This window comes from Hydra vulgaris, chromosome 09, assembly GCF_038396675.1.
Source record: "Hydra vulgaris chromosome 09, alternate assembly HydraT2T_AEP".
NCBI classification, from domain to species: domain Eukaryota; kingdom Metazoa; phylum Cnidaria; class Hydrozoa; order Anthoathecata; family Hydridae; genus Hydra; species Hydra vulgaris.
This window is the reverse complement of record NC_088928.1, coordinates 38267501-38291401: the sequence shown is the minus strand read 5'-3', so window position 1 is coordinate 38291401 and position 23901 is coordinate 38267501. Positions and strand designations below refer to the sequence as shown.

Genomic DNA, 23901 nt, shown 5'->3' with positions numbered 1-23901 from the left:
TGCACCGATATACACTGAGCAACAAATATCAACCGTGAAATCTCTATGCCGCTGGATGACTCGAAGTTCTGGAAAATGTTTTGTATTGGATGACGAAAGGTACTTCCCCCTATCCAAAGCGTAAGTTCCAGGAAATGATTGATATTATGCAGATAAAAGTTCTACAACGCCTACAAAAGTAAAATAAAATATAAACACAAGTTTGAGCAGAAAGTGATGCAGTACATTGCCATTTCTGAGAGGGGAATTTTAATACAATTGTTTAAGCCAAGTAGTTTTTTTATTAATCAAGAAGTATACCAAAATCAATGGTTAAAGAAAATATTGATTCCATTTCTTCAAAAATATTATTCAAATGGCAATTACTTGATTTGGCCGGTTAAAGCATCATCGTATTATGCCAAAAAAAATACAAGTCTTCTTGGAAAGCCAAAACTTCACATATATACCAAAAATTCGCAATCCGACAAACTTGCCTCCGTTTCGCCCAATTGACGATTTCTTTCGATATTTGAGTTCGTTAGTATTCAAAAACAGCTAGAGAGTTAAGAATTGCAAACAATTGATTACCCGAATCAAAAGATGCATTCGTCAAATCGATATGTATACTGTACAATGCTCCTGTTCCAACACCACGATAAAACTGCGTCGAACTGCTTGTGATGGACCATATTCGACTTTTCATTAAATTTTTTTTTAAAGATAAGTGATGTGCCTTCAATTAAAATAAATATAGTTTTCATTTTTATTATAGTCTAATATGAAAAAAGAGGTATCAAAAATATTCCCACTAAGTTGTAATATATTGTTTATTAATGCATTGGAATACATGCTTAAACGTTATAATATCATTAATAAAGAAGTACCAGTCAGAAAAACAAAAGCAAAATTTGCTACTTCAAAACTTAAAAGAAAAGTACTATTTTGGCTAACGTTTTAAAAAGAACTTGTTTCAGAAAATATAATGTAGAATCTGCTGTATAAGGTTTAAGCATTTCCAACAAATGGATTAGTTACTTTTTTTTATGAGAGACCGCTGAAACGACTTTTTTTATGAAACACTTGAAATAATTATTTTTGATTTTAGTTTTTCCAATTCAGCTCATCGCAGGGTACTATTTATCAAATTCAGCTTATCGCATGATACCATTTATCTGTATCAAACTTTTTTGTAATCTGAACTAAATAATTTTGAAACCTAATAAGATGAAGAATAACGATTGCCTTCTTTTATTCTATACTAAATTGTTTATCAGTAATCTTGCCCTCGTGTTTTTGGCGTTGAGGTGATAAGTCACTTTGCGATATACATCGCTTCTTGCATAAGAAACACATAAATAAACTTTTTTCATATTCGTTAGAATAAAATAAATTAGGTAGCCTAATATTTCAACTAAAATTGAGGTCTGTTTCTAATGAATAGAAACTCAATAGCAGCTAAAACAGCATTAAATTCATTCAAACAAATAAAGTCTGCGCCAAAAAAAGTCACTTTGAAAATATTTATTCACTCTTAAACCAGTCACCTTATAAAGTTAAATTTATTTTACAAAATCTATTAATTACGGCTCGTGTTTACAGACTAGTTATTTACTAAGGCTATGATTACACGGTCTGTTGCATTTTCCGTAAAAAAATTATGAGGGCTTTTTTTTTACGAGCTTATGTATAAAAGCTTGAGTTCTTGTTGTAATTATGAGTTGTGTTTGTAAATGTTTTATTTTATGTTTTATTTTTATTTTATTTAAATGGTTAAATAGTAGTAAGATTTTCATTTACATTTTTTTGTGCTGGATTTTTCGCTAACTGATTGCCTGCTTCAGTTTATTCCAAATACACAAAATGCTGAAATAGATTTTCAGAGAGCTATATTTCAACATGCTACTAAAAATAAACTTACATGTTGCTGTGATTGCCTAAAACTCTTGATTGAAAATAAAATCAAAGGTTTTTAGTTTTGTATTTATTTGAAATTAAAAGAGGAAATATCTTTTTACAAGCAATATTTAATTGGTCTTTGTCTATCTTTTTTTTTTAATTCTTTCACTTAATCTTTCGTTACTGTATATGCAATTTCTTTTTGCAAACTATTTTAAAAAATATCATTAAAATACGAGATCTATGTTTGACTCTCACTCTTGATGTCTTTCACTAGTAAAACCCACACTGCTCGACACTGCTATATATATATATATATATATATATATATATATATATATATATATATTATATATATATATATATATATATATATATATATATATATATATATATATATATATATATATACAACACACACACACACATACACGTACACTACTATTAGATCTTCAAAATATGTTCTGCAAAACATTTAATTGAAAAATAATAACTACAATATTTGATTAGAATAGGAGAAAAACATATTGAATACTAAAAGACAAAAAAAAATTAGACAGAAGTTGAATTGGATATATAGGTTCTCCTATGTATAAAATAACGTTTAATTTATTTTATACAAAGTTACGACTAAATAGGTCGTAAAAAAATCGAGGACAATTTCTAGTTATAACAGAACGAATAAGTTTAGTTACATGCTTTTCTCATCTATCTTTTAAAGAGTTTAGTTTTAATTCAGTAAGAGGAGGGGCTGAATGAGCATCTCAATCTTGAAAGATTAAGCATATGATTGCACCAATAATACCTGGAAGAGTAGCAGCTGCTTTTGAGACTAGCCGCTGTAAAGTCTTTGTGAAATGGTCAAGAATATCTTTCTTTTCTCTGGATCAAGATTTCTTCCATCAAGTTTCTCATCATTTGTCTTTCCTTCGTCATCTGTTTTATCTTTAATATATTTTTATTGGCTAATATTTTTGAACCTAGGACACTATCAAGACTTTGAACGATTAAAATATTAACAAGTCCAATAGCTGTGACCACAGCAAATAAGGTAATACCCTGCTCACGAAACACTTGTTTAACTTTTTTTCGTAAAGTAAGTCCTTTATCATAAAAATAGTGATATAATAAGCTCTCGAATCTGTGCAATCTGGCTTTTTGTTATAATATTAAGTTCAGCAATTATGGGTAGCTTGAATAGCGTTCTCACGATTTATTGATTCCTAATCTATGTTGCTTGGCTCACTGTCATATAAATTATATGACAGAAAATTGTTTTATGCCCATGGTTGACACCTATTATATTATAATAGGCGTCAACCATGGGCAAAAAGTTTGGACTATAAATAATTTTATGTGTCCTTGCGAGTCGAAAAATTTCTGATGACAAAAACAAACAAAAAATTACTCTTTGGTATCTCGAACTTTTTTCCCGGTTTCCTCATATTACTCTTTAATCTGAGATTTTGCGGACTTTAAGACACCACATAACATTGCGGTTTCATCAACTGTAAAAAAATAAAAAAAGGTGAAAGTTAGAATAACATCAACAAAAAAAAACAAAAAAAAAAAATACAAGTTAGAACACCATCAAAATATATAGGAAAAACGAATTACATAAATAATATAAATTATATTATTTTTAGATGATGAAACATACAGATATTTGCTTAAACCTTGACGAAGATAGTATGGAAGAATTGGAAAAAGATAGTTGTGATTGTCCTACAATAGATTGTGGAGAAGAAGAGGATAATAAAAAAGAAAACGATATCTCTGAGGATTCAGAAGACAGCGAGTTGGAAGACTCGTGTAAATCTTTTATTATATCATTTTTATAAAAATTTGACTTAGCAGGTCAAAATTATTTTACAGTCTCTAATACATGCTCAAGCGTATTTATATGTTCAAGCATTGAGCTAGGTATGTTACATGAGATTTGTAAATTAATTATTGCTAGATTGTTATAAATCATTGGAAAGAGTTCTATTACAGTATTTTAAGGGTAAAAATTATAAAAGTTGAACATTTTTACAAAAGGTTATACGGTTTTAAGTAACAAGTTTTTGATATATAGATTTGTTGAAGAAACTGTGGTCAAAATTAGGTTTTTCTTAACCTAATATGTTATAACTTTGTCTGTTCTTATCAAAACACTTACAAATTGTTATTTAAAGGAAAGTGTAAGAGTAGGCTGCAAATTAAAAATAGTTTTTAGCAACAGTTTGTATTCTGGGGGTGGGGGTACCCCATCATCAATTTCTGATTAATCTCAAACCCTGACCCAAACCATGTGCATTTAATTGTGCCAATTCCTATTTGTCAGTTAATGTATGATCAATTAATTAATTTCTGAAATAGTTGTTACATTCATGGAAGTTTACAAAAAGTACATGTACTAATCTTAAGTAAAAAACTTGCAAATAGAAGCTAATAAATATATCATTATTGCAAATTAATGGTCCACAGCAGTAAAAACGAACATTAAAAGTTGTAGGATTAAAAGTTCTAATAATATTAATAAAAATGGTAATAGTAACAATAACAACAATACAATGATAAAAATGAAATGATAATAATAAAAATAATTACAATAATCATAACAAAAATAATAGTAATTTAGTATTAGTCGCATACATACACACATATAGACACATACAAATACATACATACAAACACACATACATTCACAAATACATATAAACACATATACTTATATCCCTCTGTGTTGTATACATACATAATATACACACACACACATCAGGAAAACAAAATGAAGGGAGCGAATTCTGAAAAAGTGATGTTCGAGGGAAAAAACTAGTTAAATAAGAATTTTTGGATCACTTAGGAACAGGCGCAGTAAAAGGATGAGACTTAATTGAATAACAAGTAACACAAGAATGAATTTTAGTAGATAGCTCAAGAGACGCAAGCTCTTTAGAGCAGTGTCCGTCATAGTATTTATAGTAAAGAGAAAGAGAAACAATATTATGACGGTGTGATCATCATTGGAGGTTGGCTGCAAAAACAGGTCCAACTATGTTTACAATTCCTTTTTTGCATCTTGTTTAAAAGAGAAGTAGAAGATCTGCCCCAGATATGATAACAGTTTCCATACAAGGGTGGATTTGAGATTTATAGTAGCGAGCACAATAAAAAGATGCAACCTTAGCAGATCTTAGTTTTGCAATGGATTTAATATATGGTTTCCAAGAAAGATTAGATTTAGTTAATCCTAGAAGACAAAGGGTAGAAGACTCAAGCTCAAATGCCCCCTCCAAATAATCCAAGAGTGTTGGCTTTTTATCAAGACAAGAATAAATGGTAGTATCATCATTGAGCAATACCACCTTAGATGTAAGAATTTCTGGGAGATCGGTAATGCAAATTAAAAAGAGTATAGGGTCAAGGATAGAACCTTGAGGAACCCCTGAAGTTTCAGGATATGAAGAAGAGTGCTGTCTATCAAAGACAACTTAAATACTAAGATTGGTATGGAAAGATAATTTCTTAGATAATCATTTACTACTGACCTCTCACATAAACTGTATATACAATCCATTGTTAAGTTAGGTTCTACTAAGTTTGCTTCTCCTTATTGTGCTCACCATTATCTTACTTCTTTCATTCTCAACCTCTACAAATCTCTTATTGATCCCTGTATGAAGTACTGTTGTCATATTTAGTCTGGTTTTGATAATGATGCTCTTTCTCTTCTAAAGAAAGTCCAAAATTAGTTTTTAACTTTTTTAAGGGATTATTTTTTTCCAGATTTATTCAGGATATTTTTTTATCTGATAGTTTTCCCAGATTTCCAAAAAGTTTTTTGTAAATTTAAATATATATTTTTGCCATATGTTTGTTTTTTAATTTTTTAAGTCATTCCCATATTAAATATTTTTTCAATTAGAGTACTTAAACAGTCTTTTGAAATGTTTATGCAAAAGTTTTGCATAAGCATTTCAAAAGTGAAATAAATTTTTTTCTACTTTCCATTTTTAAAATTTTTAATTTAAGTTTATTTGATTATATTTAAGTTATATTTATTATTAAATATAAATAAATTTAAATTTATTTTATTAAATTTTTTTAAAAGTTTAAACTTTAAAAAAATTGCTCTGTTTATAAGTTTTATTTACTCCTAAAATTTTCAAATCATGTTAAAGAAAAGAAAATTATTTTTAATAAATTTAATTCAAATTACTTTTTTATGTTTGTTTTACATTTAGCTATTTCGTTTATTTATTTATAGTTACATGTTTCCCATTACGAAAGTGCTAACATACAAATTTATTTAATGAGCTTATAACTGTATATAAATGCATTGCCGAATAACCCCTAATCAAGCCTGTAGGAAAAATTACTTTATAAAATTTTCATAGTAAACTTTATATAGCAAATTTTTGAAAATTTTATATATTTTTGATATTGCTTTTTAACAAAAGTTTTTCATTAATTTCTAGATTGATCATAAAATGAACTTTGATTAGAAATGAATAATTAGTTTATGAGTCGACTGCTCATAAACTAGTTAACCATTTCTAGTTTTGACTTTAACAAAATCTTTGCTACTACTCAGATTAGTGGACTAAAATTTTGTTAAAGCCAAATTTATAAAAAAAACTAATTGGTTTTTTTTTTTTTTTTTTTTGACTTTCAAATAAATTGCCTGATTTTTTTGACGATTGGATTTGGAAGAATATTGAAATTGGAAGAAGCTTCATATTGATGACTTAATTTGGTTTGCTAAACAGCATGTTACAATTGCTAGTGAACACAAATCTTTTATTCATCACACTGTAAATCCCTATTATTTAACAATAACAAATTTTGGACAAAAAAATCAGGTAATTTATTTGATGTCACTATGGGAGCATTTGATGGCTCAAGGTATGTGAGTTGCTTGGAATTTTCTTTCTTTTCTAAATTTCTCAGTTTTATAACAAGTTTAATTTCAAATCAATGCCTAACTAAATATTGTTTATAATTTTTGTTTATAAGGCTTTGCTTATTTAAATATTGTTTATAAGGCTTATTTAAATATTGTTTATAAGGCTTGTTTAAATATTGCTTATTTAAATTGCTATTTTAAATTGCTTATTTAAATTTAAATTGCTTATTTAAATTGCTATTGCTTATTTAAATATTGTTTATAAGGCTTTGCTATCAAATTTGGACAACAGTTAAATGAATTCCCATTTAGTGTGAAAGCTGATGTTTGATCTTGTTGCAACACAATTTTGTATTTTTTAATATTTTTTAATATTTTTGTATATTTTACTGTTTTTATTTTAATGATTTTAAATTTTTTTTTGTATTTTGGCCACCCCAAAACACATAGTGCCATAAAGCCTTAATATCAAAAAAAAAATCTTAACATAAAAAAAAATTACACATCATTTCATATTCATTGATCTTTCAAAAAATATAAAGATTTTGATCTGCAAAAATATGGATTTCCATATATGGATATTGGGGCATGGGGTCCCTACTTTTTTTGTAGCGGTGTATTGCAATTGATTTTTCATTACCTTCCAGACTAGCTGGAGCTCTGAAACTTTTGGCATTTCTATAGTGCCAATAAACTTGTATGTTAAAGTTGTTTTCAGAGCCCGAGACACCAGAGGAAGGGCTTGGTCATGAGCCCCACTTTTTTAAAATGGGTTCTTGCAATAGATTTTTCACTACTTTCCTAACAAACTGGAGCTCTGAAATTTTTAGCACTTGTGTAGTCCTGATGAACATTTGTTAAAATTGTTTCCAGGTTAGATGACAAGGGGCAAGGGCACTGGGGGAGATGCCCTACTTTCTTTAAAAAAATTTTTTTTTTGTATTTTTAATAAAAATAACTTTGAAAATATTGTTTTCAAAAAAAATTTTTGGTTTTTATTTGTGTCATTGGGTTTTTGAACATTCTGTATTCAATGATCTTTCTTAAAATAGTTTAAGAAAGTACATATGTCTATAAGATTTTTGATTTGCAAGTTAAATCAAAAGCATTCATCCATCTAAAATAATGATTTTACCAGAATTTTACATTGCATAATTTTAAGCAAAATTAATTGCAAAATGTTAAGCAAGATACTTAAGGTAACAAAAAGAAAAGTTGGCGAAACATTGCTGTATTGTTTTAAGTGATTTTGCAGAAAACTGCACATTTGTGATTCAAGATGAAATCTAATGTTAGCATTGGTGCCAAATCTAATGTTAGCATTGATGTCAAAGTCAATTCAAGTTACACCCGGTTGCCCTCTATTTATTGAATGAAAATGACAGACTTAAAGAAAAATGATTTTGCTTCATGTCATAAGATAATGAGCATGATATTATTTTTGTGTATGAGGTTCAGACACAAATAGTTAATTATATATAAAAAAAAATCATCCTAACATTTCAAAGATTCTTTAGTTTTTAGATGGTTGTGATGGACATTATAAAAACCACAAAAACTTTTACAGTATCTGTTTCCATAAAGATAATATTGACATTGATTTTTTGCTACAAGTCATGCTAAGTTACCATGTGATGCTATTGGTGGCACTGCAAAATTATTAACTGCAAATGCAAGTCAACAAAGGCCCATAAATGACCAGATATTGATTTAAAGAGATCATTTTTTCAAGATTGATAAAGAAAGACTTACAGAATTGGAACTAGGAGCAATCATCAATTTAACCCAGAATTTATAGATACTGTTACCTTTAAACCAACAATTGAAGATTTCATTATAACAGGCGTTTTTTCTTTTTTCTAGTATTCAAAGTATTCAACCTAATCAGCAAATTAGCTTCAATACATTGAAATTTGGTCAATTTATTCTGTGCAAAAATGATAAATTTAATTGGATTGGTATAATAAATGAAATTGACAAAATTGAGCAAGATGTTATGGTAAATTTATGCTTTTGCTCAATCCTTTTTACAAATTTTCCTAACCATTTAGAGCAGATAAGTGTTTGGTTCCAATTACCAGCAAAATTTGTATCATTGATGCATCTGTAACAACAACTGAATGAATGTATGCTTAGACTGTTTGCGCATCTAACCAAATCTTAACACAATCTTGATATATTTTAACTTTATATTTTTGTTTTTTACTTTGTAAATGATTAAATAAAACAAAACAAGTACAAACCAAAAATTTTTTTGAAGAAATTATTTTCAAATTTTTCTTTACATTCAGTTTGTCTGAAAATTAGTGAAAAATCTATCTCAAGATTCCACTACAAAAAAGTGGGGCACTTGCACCATTCCCCCCTAATGTCTTGGGGCCCTGAAAACAATTTTAATAAACACATTCATTGACACTACAAAAATGCCAAAGTTTCTAGAGCTTCAGCTAGTCTGGAAGGTAGTGAAAAATCAATTACAATATTCTGCTACAAAAAAGTCAAAAATGTGCCCTATTATTCATATATGGAAATCCATATGCTGGCAGATCAAAATCTTTATATTTTTTGAAAGCTGAATGAATATTGAATAATGTTTAATATATTTTTTTTTTATTATTATCAAGGCCACATAGTTTCTTGAGCATTAAAAACAGGTATATAAAAAATTGCCAAAATTTATTTAATTTGATAATTACAGGTGCTTAATAGTAATCTTTTACACTTCTGATCATTTCATTGGATTCGTCACCCCCAAAAATAGCCAATAACAAATTTTTAAGTAAAAAAATCAAACATTTTTTAAAGTTATGTAACTTGAAACCTCCAAGTAAATGTTGCATTTCTAAGGGTATAAGGATCTTTATGGTGCCAGAAGCTAATATTTTCAAGGAATTCTTAGTTTACTAAGCACTCTTAACTGTATAAAAATCAACAAAGTATGAAAATAATTCGAATCCATAAGCCACTGCAAACCTTAGGCTGTCGCAGAAGAGAGATCAGATTAAAAATCGGCTGCTTGTTCTAGCAATCAAAAGTATAAAATTGAATCATCAGCAAATAGAGCCACTTTAGTTGTAAAATTTTCATGAAGATTGTTATTGTAGATAAGAAACAATACAGGAGCAAAAATAGAACCTTGAAAAATTGGAACCACTTATTTAGCACTTTTTAAAAATTTATCAAAAATTAAAGAGAGTTCTGGGGAACCCTTTTTAAAGACTATGATCAGGGGCTATTCTAGAAAAACAATTTGGGCGATAGTGTCCTCCGTCCCAGAGAAATTTAGCAGAAATATTGCCGAATATAGGCATTTTTTTGTGAAAAAAAAACAATATTTGCCATAAATTACGTTAAAAAAGAAAAGAGGTCTTTAATTTTTAATTTGGGCGGCGCTCTAATAAGGTCGATGCTGTCAAAAACAGTCTAGAATAGCCCCTGATGATGGAAATTTTGTCTGGAGCACAAACTGTAGAAGTTTTTAATTAAGAATTAATTTTGGCATTGGAAGCCAGAGTGAATTGGATGTTTAACAATGGGTTAATCTGTTTAACTTTTTTTTTTTTTTTTTTTTTTTTTTTTTTTTTTTTTAATAATTCACCTCCCCAAAGCTGAGAAGGCCACTACAGATAAGGAGGCTACTTGTGGTTATCACCCTCTCTCAACTCTATAACTCCAAAACACGAACCTTGACGAACAAGGCCGCTGCGCGGAGAAACAAGTTGAGCGCGGTACTACCAGGGATGTGGTGGGAATCGAACTCGGAACCTCTCACTTACGAAGCGAGCGCTCTACCACTACACCACTACCTCAGGAAGTGGCAGGAAGACTATGGCCATTAGATTCAAGAATCAAATTAGAGTAAGATTTCTTTGCAAATAACTCTGCCTTATTCTGGGGAGAAGTAAAAAGATCAAACCCATAAATTTTTAGAAGAATAAATGTTAGACTTATATTATTTAATGATAGTGTTGAAGACTAACCAAAAGTCTCTAGAACCTAACATCTGAGATAAGATACAAGATTTAGTAAACTGAGAATAAAAGAGCTTGACATCAGACAGGACCTTTTTACATTGGCTTTATAAAATAATTAAAGGACATTTGTTCTTAAGAGGGATGTTCTTGTAAAAAAGATGAAAAAAATGATCACTATTTAATAAAGCAACTGCTCAAGATGGTGAAAAATTTGGAGTAGAATGAGGCTTGACTTAAAATTGAAGATAAAGAATAAAAGCTTCCAAACTTTTATTTCAGAAGGAATAAAAAGCTTTCAAGATGCGCTTTATGCATACATATTATGGACATATGTTTACTATTTATTTAGATGCTGGCATACAATATTATTTTATATTTATATAAACTTTAGTATTTATATGGTGTTGTACTTGCCGAAAAAGATGATCTGATGGATGTGTGGTGTGACTATCAAGAAAAGAAAAGGAGACATAATCTTAGACAGATTGGAAAAAAACACTGTATCAATCAATGTTTGTCAGAAAAAGTTAAAGTGGTTTAAGCATCAGTATGTAGAGAGGTAGTAACTTCAGGTGAAAATGGTAGTGGTAGAAGGAAGAAAACTTGAAGAGAGTGCCTCACATATTGTATGAATGAACTTTAGTTAAGAAATAAAAATGCTCTAGATTGTTTATATTAGAGAAACAGCATAAAAGAGGATGCTTATGATCATTATGTTGATCGTGATGATGTTTATATATGCATGTATATACAAAATTCAACATGAATTTTGAATTAAAAAAATATACTTTAGGATGTACAAATGTTTATGCAGCCCTAGTCACAAACCCGGCCTCTGCTATGTTTTATCAAACCCGACCCCGGCCCTGGTTAATTATCAACCTCAGTCACTTACTAATTTCTAATTATTTCTTTATTGATGAAACACAGTGTTGAAAAAAGTTTGATAAGTGGTTTATATATATATATATATATATATATATATATATATATATATATATATATATATATATATATATATATATATATATATAAATCTTCACCTCCAACAAGCCTGCAAGCAGCCACTAATTAAAGTTGGACGTTTCTGAAATAGAAAAGATGAAGATTGTAGAGCAAGATAACGATTGACGGACGACTCGAAGGATTGCAAATTATATGAATCAGGAAAACAAGATGAAGGAAGCGAATTCCAAAGAACTGATATTCGAGGAAAAAAACATTACAACGATGTGATTATGGTTGGAGGTTGGCTGCAAGAGCAGGTCCAACTATGTTTACAATGCGTTTTTGTACCTTATCTAAAAGAGAAAGGGCATCATTAGAAGAACCGCCCCAGATATGGCAACAGTATTCCATACATGGCCGGATTTGAGATTTATAGAGATAGAGAATAGAATCCGAAGTAAGGAAGTGACAAGCTTGATAAAGAGATGCAACCTTAGCAGATGCTAATTTTGCAACTGATTTGATATATGGTTTCCAAGAAAGATTGGAAGTAAGAGTTAGTCCTAGAAGATGAAGAGTAGATGACTCATCAAGTACATCACCGTTCATAAATATAGGAAGATCTAAATTATTGCGATAACAATTGGCTGAAAAAAATTGAGTTTTATCTGAATTAAAGTTCACCAGCCACTGTGAGCCCCATGCTGTAGCAGAAGTGAGATCCTTTTCAAGCAATCTAAAACCCTCTAAGCAATCAGAGGGTGTTGGTTTCTTATCACGACAAGAATAAATGGTAGTATCATCAGCAAATATATATATATATATATATATATATATATATATATATATATATATATATATATATATATATATATATATATATATATATAAACCACATATAAAAATGATAAGTATATATATATATATTTATATATATATATATATATATATATATATATATATATGAATAATATGCATTGCATATATATATATATATATATATATATATGCATGTATGTATGTATGTATATATATATATACATGGGCTATTCTATATTTCAACAGTCGGCACTATTGAAAGCAACCTAGAATACCCCCTAATATATAAATGTATATTTAAATATAAATACATGTCTGGAATGCTGGTCTCATCCATAAGTTTACAAGCTCACTTCATATGGTGTGTTTAGAAAAATTTTCATATTAAATCATAGCTTTCTAACTGCAATAATAACTTAGTCTTCATTTTCAATAACTTCTGGGATGCCATAAGGGCATTGAATCAGAAAAGCATTGTTTTGAAAATAGAATCCTAACTAATGATTGAAAAAGCCTATACAATTTATTAAGGACTTATTTGATAAGATCTTTTATAGACAAAAAATGGTTTTTAAATGTGGCTGTATAGCTCAGTTGGTTAGAGCGTCAAACGAAAAGTTAAAACCCTGACAATTGAACGATACAAGTTCAAATCATGCCACTGCCAACTCAGCACTTGAGTAGTACTTTGGTACACAAAAAAGTTGGTCAATAATGGACACTACTTTGGACTAGTCTTAATGACTATTTGTGGCTGTTTCTATGCTAAGCCAACAATATCTTTGGATATAAGAACATTGTATAGAAAAATATAGCATGAAATTTCAAATAAATAAAATAAAAAAATGAAATATTAGAAAGCTTCTTTTTCATCACTTTGTTGACTGTGTTTCACTTACCGCGTTTAGACATTTTTTACAAATTGGTGTTTTTTGAAAAAAAATTTAAGTATATACATTTTTTTAAATGACAGCTGAAAATGTAGTTAGTTTGATATGTTTTATTAAAACATTTTTTAACTTAAATTTAAACAAAGTTCACACTTTTTAATGGGTATTTCACTTTATTATTGTTTATTAGCTAGTTTAGAAGTAAAAATGATAAAATAGGCAAAATAGCTAAGAATAGATAAAGTAGGTGAAATTAAGTCTAAGTATCATGCTTTTAAAGTACGCAAAAATTGATTTTTTTGTCTTTTTTGATCTTCATTTTCAAATAGAGTCAGGAGTATCCCATAATTTTTATTTTTATTATAAATCTTCATCTGATACAGCACCAAAAAATATGAACATACTTAATGGACGTCTTTAAATTACATCATACAATTTTCGACCATTTTTGACCTCACCCCTCACCCCCTCATTACAAAATTTTAACAAATTTAGTAGCAAGTTTTGTATGAGTCGTCACAAAACCACTAACCCCCTTCCCCCTCTCCCATCCTTCCTTAGAGCATGGCGTAATTTATGGATGACCCATTATGAGAATTTAAAGCATTAGTCTCAAAATCTCATTCAAAAACTGAGTTCTATTCAATTAGCATAATATTGGTGACCTCATAGTGGCTAAAGCCCTGGGTTTATAGTAAAAATTGATTTTCAAAAATTATTGACCTTTAATCAATTATTATAATAGACCTTATATCAATTATTATAATAGACCTTTAATCAATTAATTATAATAGATATTGACCTTTAATCAACCATTTTTATAAAAAAATACCTTTGAGGTATTACAATGGTAAGAAAATAACATATGTTTAAAATATGTGATTTTTTTATTGAATAAAATTCTGGCAGTGCTCATTAGAGATGTGCCGGGTACCCGGTTCGGACCCAGGGACCCGGTAATTTGGCAGTTTTACCGAGTGCACGAAATTAGCCTTTTGTTGATGTACCCGGCACTGGGTATCTTTAAAAATATTTTTAACAAACATAACCTTTGAGTGCTTTAACTAATAAATAATAAAAATAATAAAACAAATTTTGTTTTAGTGTTACTTTAAACTGTAGAAATATTATTAACCAGATAAAAAATAGTTCTTCAACCACTGAATTTCTTGATAGTTTCAGAAGTTGATAATTCCTATGTACTAAATCTAGACGTGTTTCACTTAAATTATATTTTCAAATATACTTTTGCTATAATATATTGCAAAATGTTAATAGCAGATACTATTGCAAAAAAGAAACTAATTTATACAGATATAAAAGCCATAAAATAAAATGAACTAGTATGAGAATACAAAAGAAATAAAAAGAAAAAGAAAGAAAAAAAACTAGTAATTGTGTCTTTCTATTGCTTAGAACGCGAGAGAAAGATACATTTTTCGCAATTTTAATTGCAAAAAATAAATGAAAGATTAATACTTTGTTAAGGTCATTTTTAAATAAGGTTGCTAAATGATCTTTTACAATAAATAAACTTTTAAACCAATGAACTTTTAACCAACATAGACGATTTTCAACTGAATCTTTTTCCCATAAAGATTAGGAAGTCGGATGAGAAATCAATGGTTTTTGCAGGGCCAACAACACGGTTTTTAAAGTAGGGGGCACACTACCTCATTTTAAAAAAAATTCCTCAATTTTTTATAAGAATTGTCAATTGTTTTTAAAAAAGGTCCACACCTCTTGTTTCTGAGGCTTGCCCCCTCAGAAACAAGAGGTAGCGCACTCCCTCTTGTTCCTGAGGTAAACAATCTACCACTGTTGCACTGCAGCTAAAAACAAAGAAACATTACATAATTTTAGGGGGTTTTAATTACTTTTAAGCCGTTTTTAAAAATCTAAATTCTGTTCAAATAAATTTTTCAATCAATTATTGTCGAAAAAATTATTTGATCATCTACTTTTTAATTATTTCGAAATGGACTCAGTAATAAAAACTGGTCTCGGACCTGGTTTTTATTACTGGGTAATCAGAATCAGGGACCCGGCACATACTGGTTCTGGCACACCTCTAGTGCTCATTAGTAGTGTTGTTGCTATATTCATCCTTGAAGGTCAGTTCAAAAATGTTTTTAAAAAAATATTTGCTCTCTAGATATTCTAAAATATTATTCAAAAAATATTAGGATATTTAGGGATAGGGTGAGTGGATTTTGGATGCAAAAAAGCGCAATGTAGTTTATGAACATCCCTAAGTCATAGCATAGTTCTTTTAACTTTCAGAATAAGAATAATACTTGTGAAATTTATATAATAATTATTTTGATTTTGCATTCAAGGGGTTGTTTATAAATTATATAAAGTTTTATGTGAAACTTTTTGACCTCCTCCCTTCTATTTGTCACAAAATCCTAACCACCCACACCCAACCAACGTTTTTATATACACCCCTTACCCTTAATATTTTTTGGTACTTTATTAGATGAAGATTTAAAATTCAAAAGAAAATTAGAGACTGCCAAAGGCTTTGGATGAAAATAAAGATTTTTGAAGCATGATATTTAGACAAGTTGTCTGCTTAAGTTTATAGTTTTTTCCTCTGTATCACGTTTTTACGATTACAGTTAAAAAAAAAATCTTGACAGCAACTTGAGCTTTTAACTAAAAACTAATTAAATGTGCGCTGTGCAAAATAAGACTTCTAGTCAACGTACATCTATTAGAACTTCTCCCCATTTCAACTACTGAATACTAACACTAATATATAATATTTCATCATTTATTTATTTTTTAGTGTATAACTAGTATATTTTTTTTCTTTTTTTTTTTTTAATAAAGTGGATGAGGCAGAGGCAGAAGAGAGAAGAAGCAGGTACTTGCAAGATATGAATGATTTAGAAAAGCAGTTTGTAGACCTCAAAGAACAGTAAGACTTTTTAGTAGATTTATATCAATTTTAAACCGCGATAAAAATTATTTAAACTAATTTAACAAAAATGGTTAATAGAATCTGAATTCGGTATTTGAAAAAGATTATATTTCCTTATAATTTATTTTTCAAATCAATCTTATACTTAACATAATCTTTTGTTTGTTTATCCGAATTTATATATTTATTTTAATTTTTAAGTATTTAATGTAGAGTTTTTGATAAAGATTATAAACAATTTATAGATAGATTTTTTAATTAACACTAAAAAAAGTCTTTTATTGCTCTATATTTTTCTTCATCAAATAAGAAATAGCTGCATGTTTAATAAATGTAAGATTACTCGTAGCAATATTAAGGGCCTGTATCTTAAAGCTGAAATTCCTCATCAACCAGATAAAAGCTAGATTCAGAAAATGCATAAATTACATAAAAAATTGATTAAAAAAAAAAAAAAACAAAAAAAAAACGTAGTTAAAGTCATTTAATGATTATTTTTAATGATTTAATTAAACAATTAATGAATTAATTGTTTAATTAAATCATTAAAAATAATCATTAAATGACTTTAACTACGTTTATTGGTGTCAAAATTCTTTCAAAAAGCATCTACTAACATTTACTTAAAAATAATGAAAGTTTGTTTTAATGCATGGGTAGACACTTTCATTCTGCATCTACTTCAGCGATATGAAGCATTTTCAGACCTGATTGTTCTCGATTGCTGTAAGCATGTTTTTTTAATATCTTATTTCAATTTATTTATTTCTGCCCGTAATATTTTTACCTGTTTGTTTCTGAGCTGATGTTGCTTTTTAATATATGACTAGTAAATCAAAAAAAAATTCTTTTTTCAAATCCATGCTTTATGCAAGCAGAATTCTATCAGGCCTAGAAATTCTTTTTTTGTTATCTTTTGTAGAAGGAAAAATTACTGTTACGTTTTTAAATTTTTTTTTTATTAATTTAGTGTTCTTATGGGGAAATACAAATTAAATTTTTGTTAACTTAATTAACTTTTTTTGGTCAAATTTTTCCATTTCCTTGTATTGTCATCGAAAATGATTAAGTGTGCAAAATTTGAGCAAAATTGGTTGAGAAAAAAGCTTTCAAAAATTGATTTCAAATTTTGTGGCACACAAACATATATATATATATAGAAAGTAACCTTATATAAAGCATGGAAAAAAAGTAGCGCATTTTAAATTTTTGTTTTTTAACTTAATTTTTGTTTAATAACTTAAGACTTAAAAAACAATAGGTTTTAAATCGCTGCGCTTTAATGTCTTCGAAACTGCAAATAATTTGCAAATCAATGATTTTTGTGACGTAATACGCAATTCATATCAAATAAATAAAATGTATGGGGAAATACAAATTAAATTTTTGTTAACTTAATTAACTTTTTTTGGTCAAATTTTTCCATTTCCTTGTATTGTCATCGAAAATGATTAAGTGTGCAAAATTTGAGCAAAATTGGTTGAGAAAAAAGCTTTCAAAAATTGATTTCAAATTTTGTGGCACACAAACATATATATATATATATAGAAAGTAACCTTATATAAAGCATGGAAAAAAGAATTCTGTTTTTTTTTTAAATCAATTTTTTGTGTAATTTATGCATTTTCTGAATCTAGCTTTTATCTGGTTGATGAGGAATTTCAGCTTTAAGATACAGGCCCTTAATATTGCTACGAGTACTCTTACATTTATTAAACATGCAGCTATTTTTTATTTGATGAAGAAAAATATAGAGCAATAATAGACTTTTTTTAGTGTTAATTAAAAAAAATTTAATGTTAAAATAAATAAAAACTGTACACTGTAAAATATCTAGTTCAATTAGCACATCAACTTAAAAATACCCAGTCCAATTAGCAGATCAACTTATTTTCAGTCAAATTCCAGATCAACATAAAATATGAATTAAAAAAAAATCAGTAAAATTGATAATTAATTGAAATCTTTATACAAATATTCAGGTTGTGATATTTGCAGTAATCTAAACAACAAACACAACAAGTATAAAAAAATTTATCTCCAAAATGTTGTCTCTCCTCTTTGATGGGGTGATTTTGATAACCTAATAGTTTTATAATGGCTTATCAATTTAACTTTCCTCACAGATATCATTGATAGTTTTATGTAGTTTTACTAAATTAGAACACAATATAAAAACAAATTAATAACATTTTATTTAACTGGATAATTAAACAGATTTTTTTATCCTTTAACTTTCCTTAGAAACCTCATATTAGGAATTTTGGGAAATTAAAATAGATATTATTTTCTGAGCATGCTTTGATGATATCAGAATAAAAATGTGAAGCTAAATTATCTCCAATAACAACCTTCATTTCTGTAAGAGTTGCTGTTTCAGGTGTAAAAATGTAAGTGAACCAACACTCTAATACTCTAGAGTCGAACCAACCAAATTTTGAATTGTCAAATATAATTCCAGGAGGGCCACCATGTGTCCACTTTATGTAGAAGTTTGCAGCTTTATAAACAACCATAGGGGAAAGAAATATACCAGTCGGACTCTTGCAATACATAATACAAAGAATTCCTTTAAAATTCTACATTTTTCTTTCTACAAATTGAAGGCCTAATTTACAAATTATTGTCTTAGAGCCTGGGTTATTGCTTAGATTTGTCTCATCATAGTTGAATATATTAATATTAGGAGTTTTTTGTTGTGTAACTACAAAATATTTTCATCCAATCATGTCCAGAGAAGTTGTTTTTAAATTTTGAATCAGTGACATATCCTGACCAAATAGTCTTTCGCTTGCAGATGTATACCCATAATATCAAAAGGTATTTTCCAATCTGTCAAAATGCTAAGAATTTATAGTATCTTTATTTTTTTTTGTATTAGATTTTAATCTGGTTTCCTCCTGGTCTTTTTATGTCTCAGCTTGGTCTTTGTGGAGAGCACCATATGGTATGCCAAATAACTTTGATGCCTTAAAGATTGAAATTCTGTTTATTAAGATATCCAACAATGCTTTTTGGCATGGTTTCTGGTGGATATGATGCATATGATCAACTATCTGGATTACATTTATAAATTCTGATATTTCTTAATTGTTCTTATATGTTTCTAATATTTTATGTCTTTATGTCTTTTTCAACTAGAAGTACTGAAAATCATCTAAAAAAAACTGAAAATCATCTAAAAAAGTGAGAGAAAAAAAAGTTTATATTTTTGTGGAAATGTGATTGGGAGTAACCAAAAACAAGTGGTATATACCAGTGGTATTATAACTGGAATATACCATCTTTATATGGGTTTTTAGAACATCTAGAACATCTTTATATGGGTTTTTAGAAAGCAATTTATGCCAAAAAATTGAAATTATAACATTTTGGACATTTTTCGGTACATGTAAGAATTGTTTACAAGCGCATTTCCACGAGTTAGAATCACTTCACAATCATTATAATTTCAAAAGTGTACACAGAATATAGTTATATATCTTTAAAAAAAAATTAAAATGGGTAGTCATTTTACAATTACTTATCAGGCCAATACAGTCAAAAAAAGAGTATAAAGTTGAAACTTCTGCAAATAGAACTACTTTAGATGTCACTAAGATTAGCATTTAGATAAGAAATAATACAGGTAAAAATTGTTTGCAAGAAATGATACCCCTAAAGCTACTGTAATAGTGTAGGGCTTTAAGAATGATTTTTAATAATGCTGTCAGAAAGAAATGATTTAATAATCTCAAAACCTCTATGTAAATAAAATAATAAAACTAAGTAATAAGACTAGTTGTAGGATAGTTAAAAAGGTCAGAGTGTTTCTCAGAGTTTTTAAAAATCTGACTTATTTAGCAATTATTAACATAAATAGTTAAGCAAGAATTGTAGAGAGTTCTGGAGAACATTATTTAAGACGATTTTGAAAATGTTATCTGCACCACAAGCTGTAGAAGAGTTTGTTTGAGAATTAACTTGAGCATTGGAAGCCAGAGTGATTTGGATGTCTAGCAATGACTTAATCTTTTTAACAGGAATGGCAGGAAGAGTATCACCATTAGATTTAAAAGTTAAATTAAAGAAGTTTTTTGCAAATAACTCTGCTTTATTCTGGAAAGAAGTGATAAGATCAGGCCCATGAATTAGATATTAAATGTTAGACTTACTTTAGTTAATGACACTGTTGAAGATTTTGGTCCACAAAAATTAAATAACAGATTTTAGCTGTCCATAAGGTTTTTTTTTGTTCTTCGTTATGATTACAACAATAGTGCAAAATTTTTATGAAAATAAATGGTTGACCTCTAAATGCTATTTAGAGGTCAACCTACTTGACAGGATTTTAGTTATGCCAAATAAAATAGTAATCAATTGAAAACTTTAAGATTACGATATATTTAAAAATTTAATTTCTTAAGTAAAATTAAGAAATTAAATTGAAGTTATAATAAAAAAATGTAAGAAAAAATTACTATCAAATAAAGAACTTAGTTTTAAAATTTACAGTTTTTAGATAAATTGTACTGCAATGGATAATATTCAGCATAGATGATGTCTTTGATGGAGTTTTTGTGATGGTTAGCAACCAATCAAAGAATAAACTGTTTCTGTTCTTCGCTTTTTTGTTAGTGTGTCATTGTATAACTCAATAAGACTGATCTTTCCGTTTACAACTGTCATGTGTACAGCCACTTTTTATATAAAACTTTCCTAGACATTTTCTATAACAATAACAGCTTTACAACCCACAACTTCTTTTGATCTATCAATGTCAGCCAATATTTTGCCATTCCAGTGACGATGTTATTTCAAAAATGTCATGGCCAAGCACCTGTGCAACACCTCTGGCAACAAATACATCTCTACATTCTGGAAGGCAAATGTAATCCAAAGCATCTATATCTTCAGGGGACAAGCAATGATGATACTGGGTTCATCTGTAAATGTTAATGGATTAGCATGAAATTTTGTAGGCCAAATACCCATATTGACGGATGAAATGCGGATCAATGATTCCACAAACTTATGCTTTTCAGTATGGTTTTTTCATTCTGATTATATTGTTAATCTACTTGAATCCATATGCTGAAATTTGTATTTTGTTAAGGTTAAATCTGTCATTTCTCTTTTGCTTGTCACAGATTTTGTTTGAAAGTTTTCTCGTGTTCTGAACTAGCTGTAATAATATGGCCATCATGAATTGCCAGACTGAGGGATGTGCATTCCCAAAAAGACTCCGGATTTGAAAATCACTAAATTATTATATTTCTCAATTTTTGGTGTCCAGTAGCTCCAAATATTTAAAAAGACTTTTAGACTATTTTAGTTTAAAAAAATGACTTTCAGATTAGAGGTACTTTTTCTCTGTAGATATATGATTTTACGGAAATGAATTACTCAAAGAACAGCAGTTTCTTGGGTAAGTTTAGTTTGATCTATCCAAAACCATCTTTAATAAGTTCATTGAATCCCATATCTTCAACAATAGAAAATACCTGATAGATATATATATATAGATGGTGATTTTGTTTTTTCTCAAATAGAGTATCCACAGTTTTTAATATTGGTATTAAAAAATAGTTTGAAACCAAATTTTTTTAATACCAAAATTGTATTGCAACACTATTTTTTAATGTTTTAAAAATTTGAAAGAGTTGCATCTTTTGTGTTAATTTAAATTTAATTATTTGCTTACAAAAAACTAATTGCTTAAAAAATTTAATTTAATGTTTCAATTGTTTAAAGCAATGTAATAACAACTTTCTTTTTGTGTTAGATGTATGTAAATGAAATTCAATCTTTCATTTGTTGATTTTTTGTATTAATTACAAACAAGGTTCGTGTTTCCGAGTTATAGAGTTGAGAGAGGGTTATAACCACAATTAAATAGCCTCCTCATCTGTAGTGGGCTTCTGGGTCTTGGGGAGGTGAATTAACAAAAAAAAAAAGAAAAGAAAAAGTGTTTTAAAATCATACGATCAAATGTTAAAGTCACATCTGGTTTGATCAAAAAAGGCACATCTGGTTTGATCAAAAACACAAATTTAGATTTAAAAATCTGTTAAAAAAGTCCTGAAAATGAAAAAAAAAGTGACGGTTTTTTTAAACTAGAAACTTTTTATTAATGGTTAACAAATTGTGTTGCTCAGGCACATTGATATTTTCCCAACAATTTAATGTCTAAAATGTCTCTATAAACAATTAGAAAATCTAATGCAAAATACTAGTTTTTTCAAAATGTGGTTTCCTAATGCTGAAAAGGAAAATTCAATATTTTTGAACTTCGCTTTGTAAGGTCATCAAACTGTTAGACAAAGTTTCTGTTTTAAGAAAAATTGTGTTAAATAGTTTTGCTTGTCAAAAATAAGTGCTGTTTGTTTGGCAAAGTTATTCTTAAAAAAAATGTGTTAAAAATTTTGATCTAATTTTTAACAACAAGGTTGTGTATAAATTAGGTCAGGTTAAAATCAAGGGTTGATATTATAATACCCATATCGGGGTAATCAAATCAAGGGTTGATATTAACCAGTATTTGAGCATGCATTGAAAATTCTTCCTTTTTTCTAACAGTCAGATTTCTTTTACATCATGACCACTATCAGTTTTTTTAGTTTTTTTCATGATAATATGCCACAAAAAAAGTTATAATTAATTAGAAACTCTGAACTTTGTCAATGAGCTCTGAACTTTGTCAACAAGTGGTAGAACAAAATTGTAGAATTTTTGACAATATTGCAATATTGTCAATAATGAATAAATAGCATATAGAATTAAAAATAAAAAAACAGAAGAAAAAAAAAGAATGCTGTTAATGTCGTTTCAATATTTAAGTTTTAAATTACTTTTGTTTCTAATCACAACCTCAAAAATCCTAAGAAATGTTTAGATTGAAGCGGTGTGTTACACCATTAACCTGAAATCATATACCACCACATTTTATCAAGGAAAGTTTAGAGGATTCAATCTAATTTAAATAAAAATTAAATGATAACATAATGATAGTCCACAAAATCTTCTTTTGATAGCTCTTTTTCTGCTTCTCCATTTTTGTGTGAAATTCAACATTTTTCTCTTTAATGTTTTGAGTTCTGCCCTGATGTTTATTTTAGGGTGTTTATACTTGCTAATCAATTTTAGAATGATACTTGCTAATCAATTTGAGGGTTAAACTGTTTAAATCTGCAAAACAGTAAATATTTGGACCAGTTCTAGGACCAAATATTGACTTGCAAACTTTTACTGAATATGTTGTCTACAAGAAAGCTAGAACAACCATTTTTGGAGCTTTTTTCCTAACAGAACATGCTCTAGTTTTCAGTCATTAATAAGTTATTCATATTACTTTTGAATATTCATATTACTTTTGAATAATTATAAATAGTTAATTTAATTTATTTTTTGAATAATTATAAAATTAATTTAATTAATTTTTCTGCTGAGCAACTTTTGTTATAAAAAAAAATCTTTCTTTCTTTTTTTCTTGAAACAATTAAATCAGTAACTCAAACTTTTAAAAGATGTCACTCAGTGGAAATATTTAAGTTAATAACCACAGATATTTCTGTAATTATTAACTCATCAATC

General features: G+C 28.2%; 1 protein-coding gene across 1 annotated transcript in view; it reads left to right on the top strand.

Moving 5' to 3' along the window:
- The first annotated feature begins 2885 nt into the window (after positions 1 to 2885).
- The window catches only part of LOC100197484 (breast cancer metastasis-suppressor 1-like protein-A), a 48660-nt gene continuing 27644 nt past the window's right edge, over positions 2886 to 23901 (top strand). The window contains exons 1-3 of the mRNA XM_065805624.1: positions 2886 to 2929; positions 3525 to 3690; positions 16239 to 16326. Coding sequence (XP_065661696.1) covers positions 3525 to 3690; positions 16239 to 16326 — 254 coding nt within the window. The 5' untranslated portion in view covers positions 2886 to 2929. The remainder of the gene's footprint in view (positions 2930 to 3524; positions 3691 to 16238; positions 16327 to 23901) is intronic.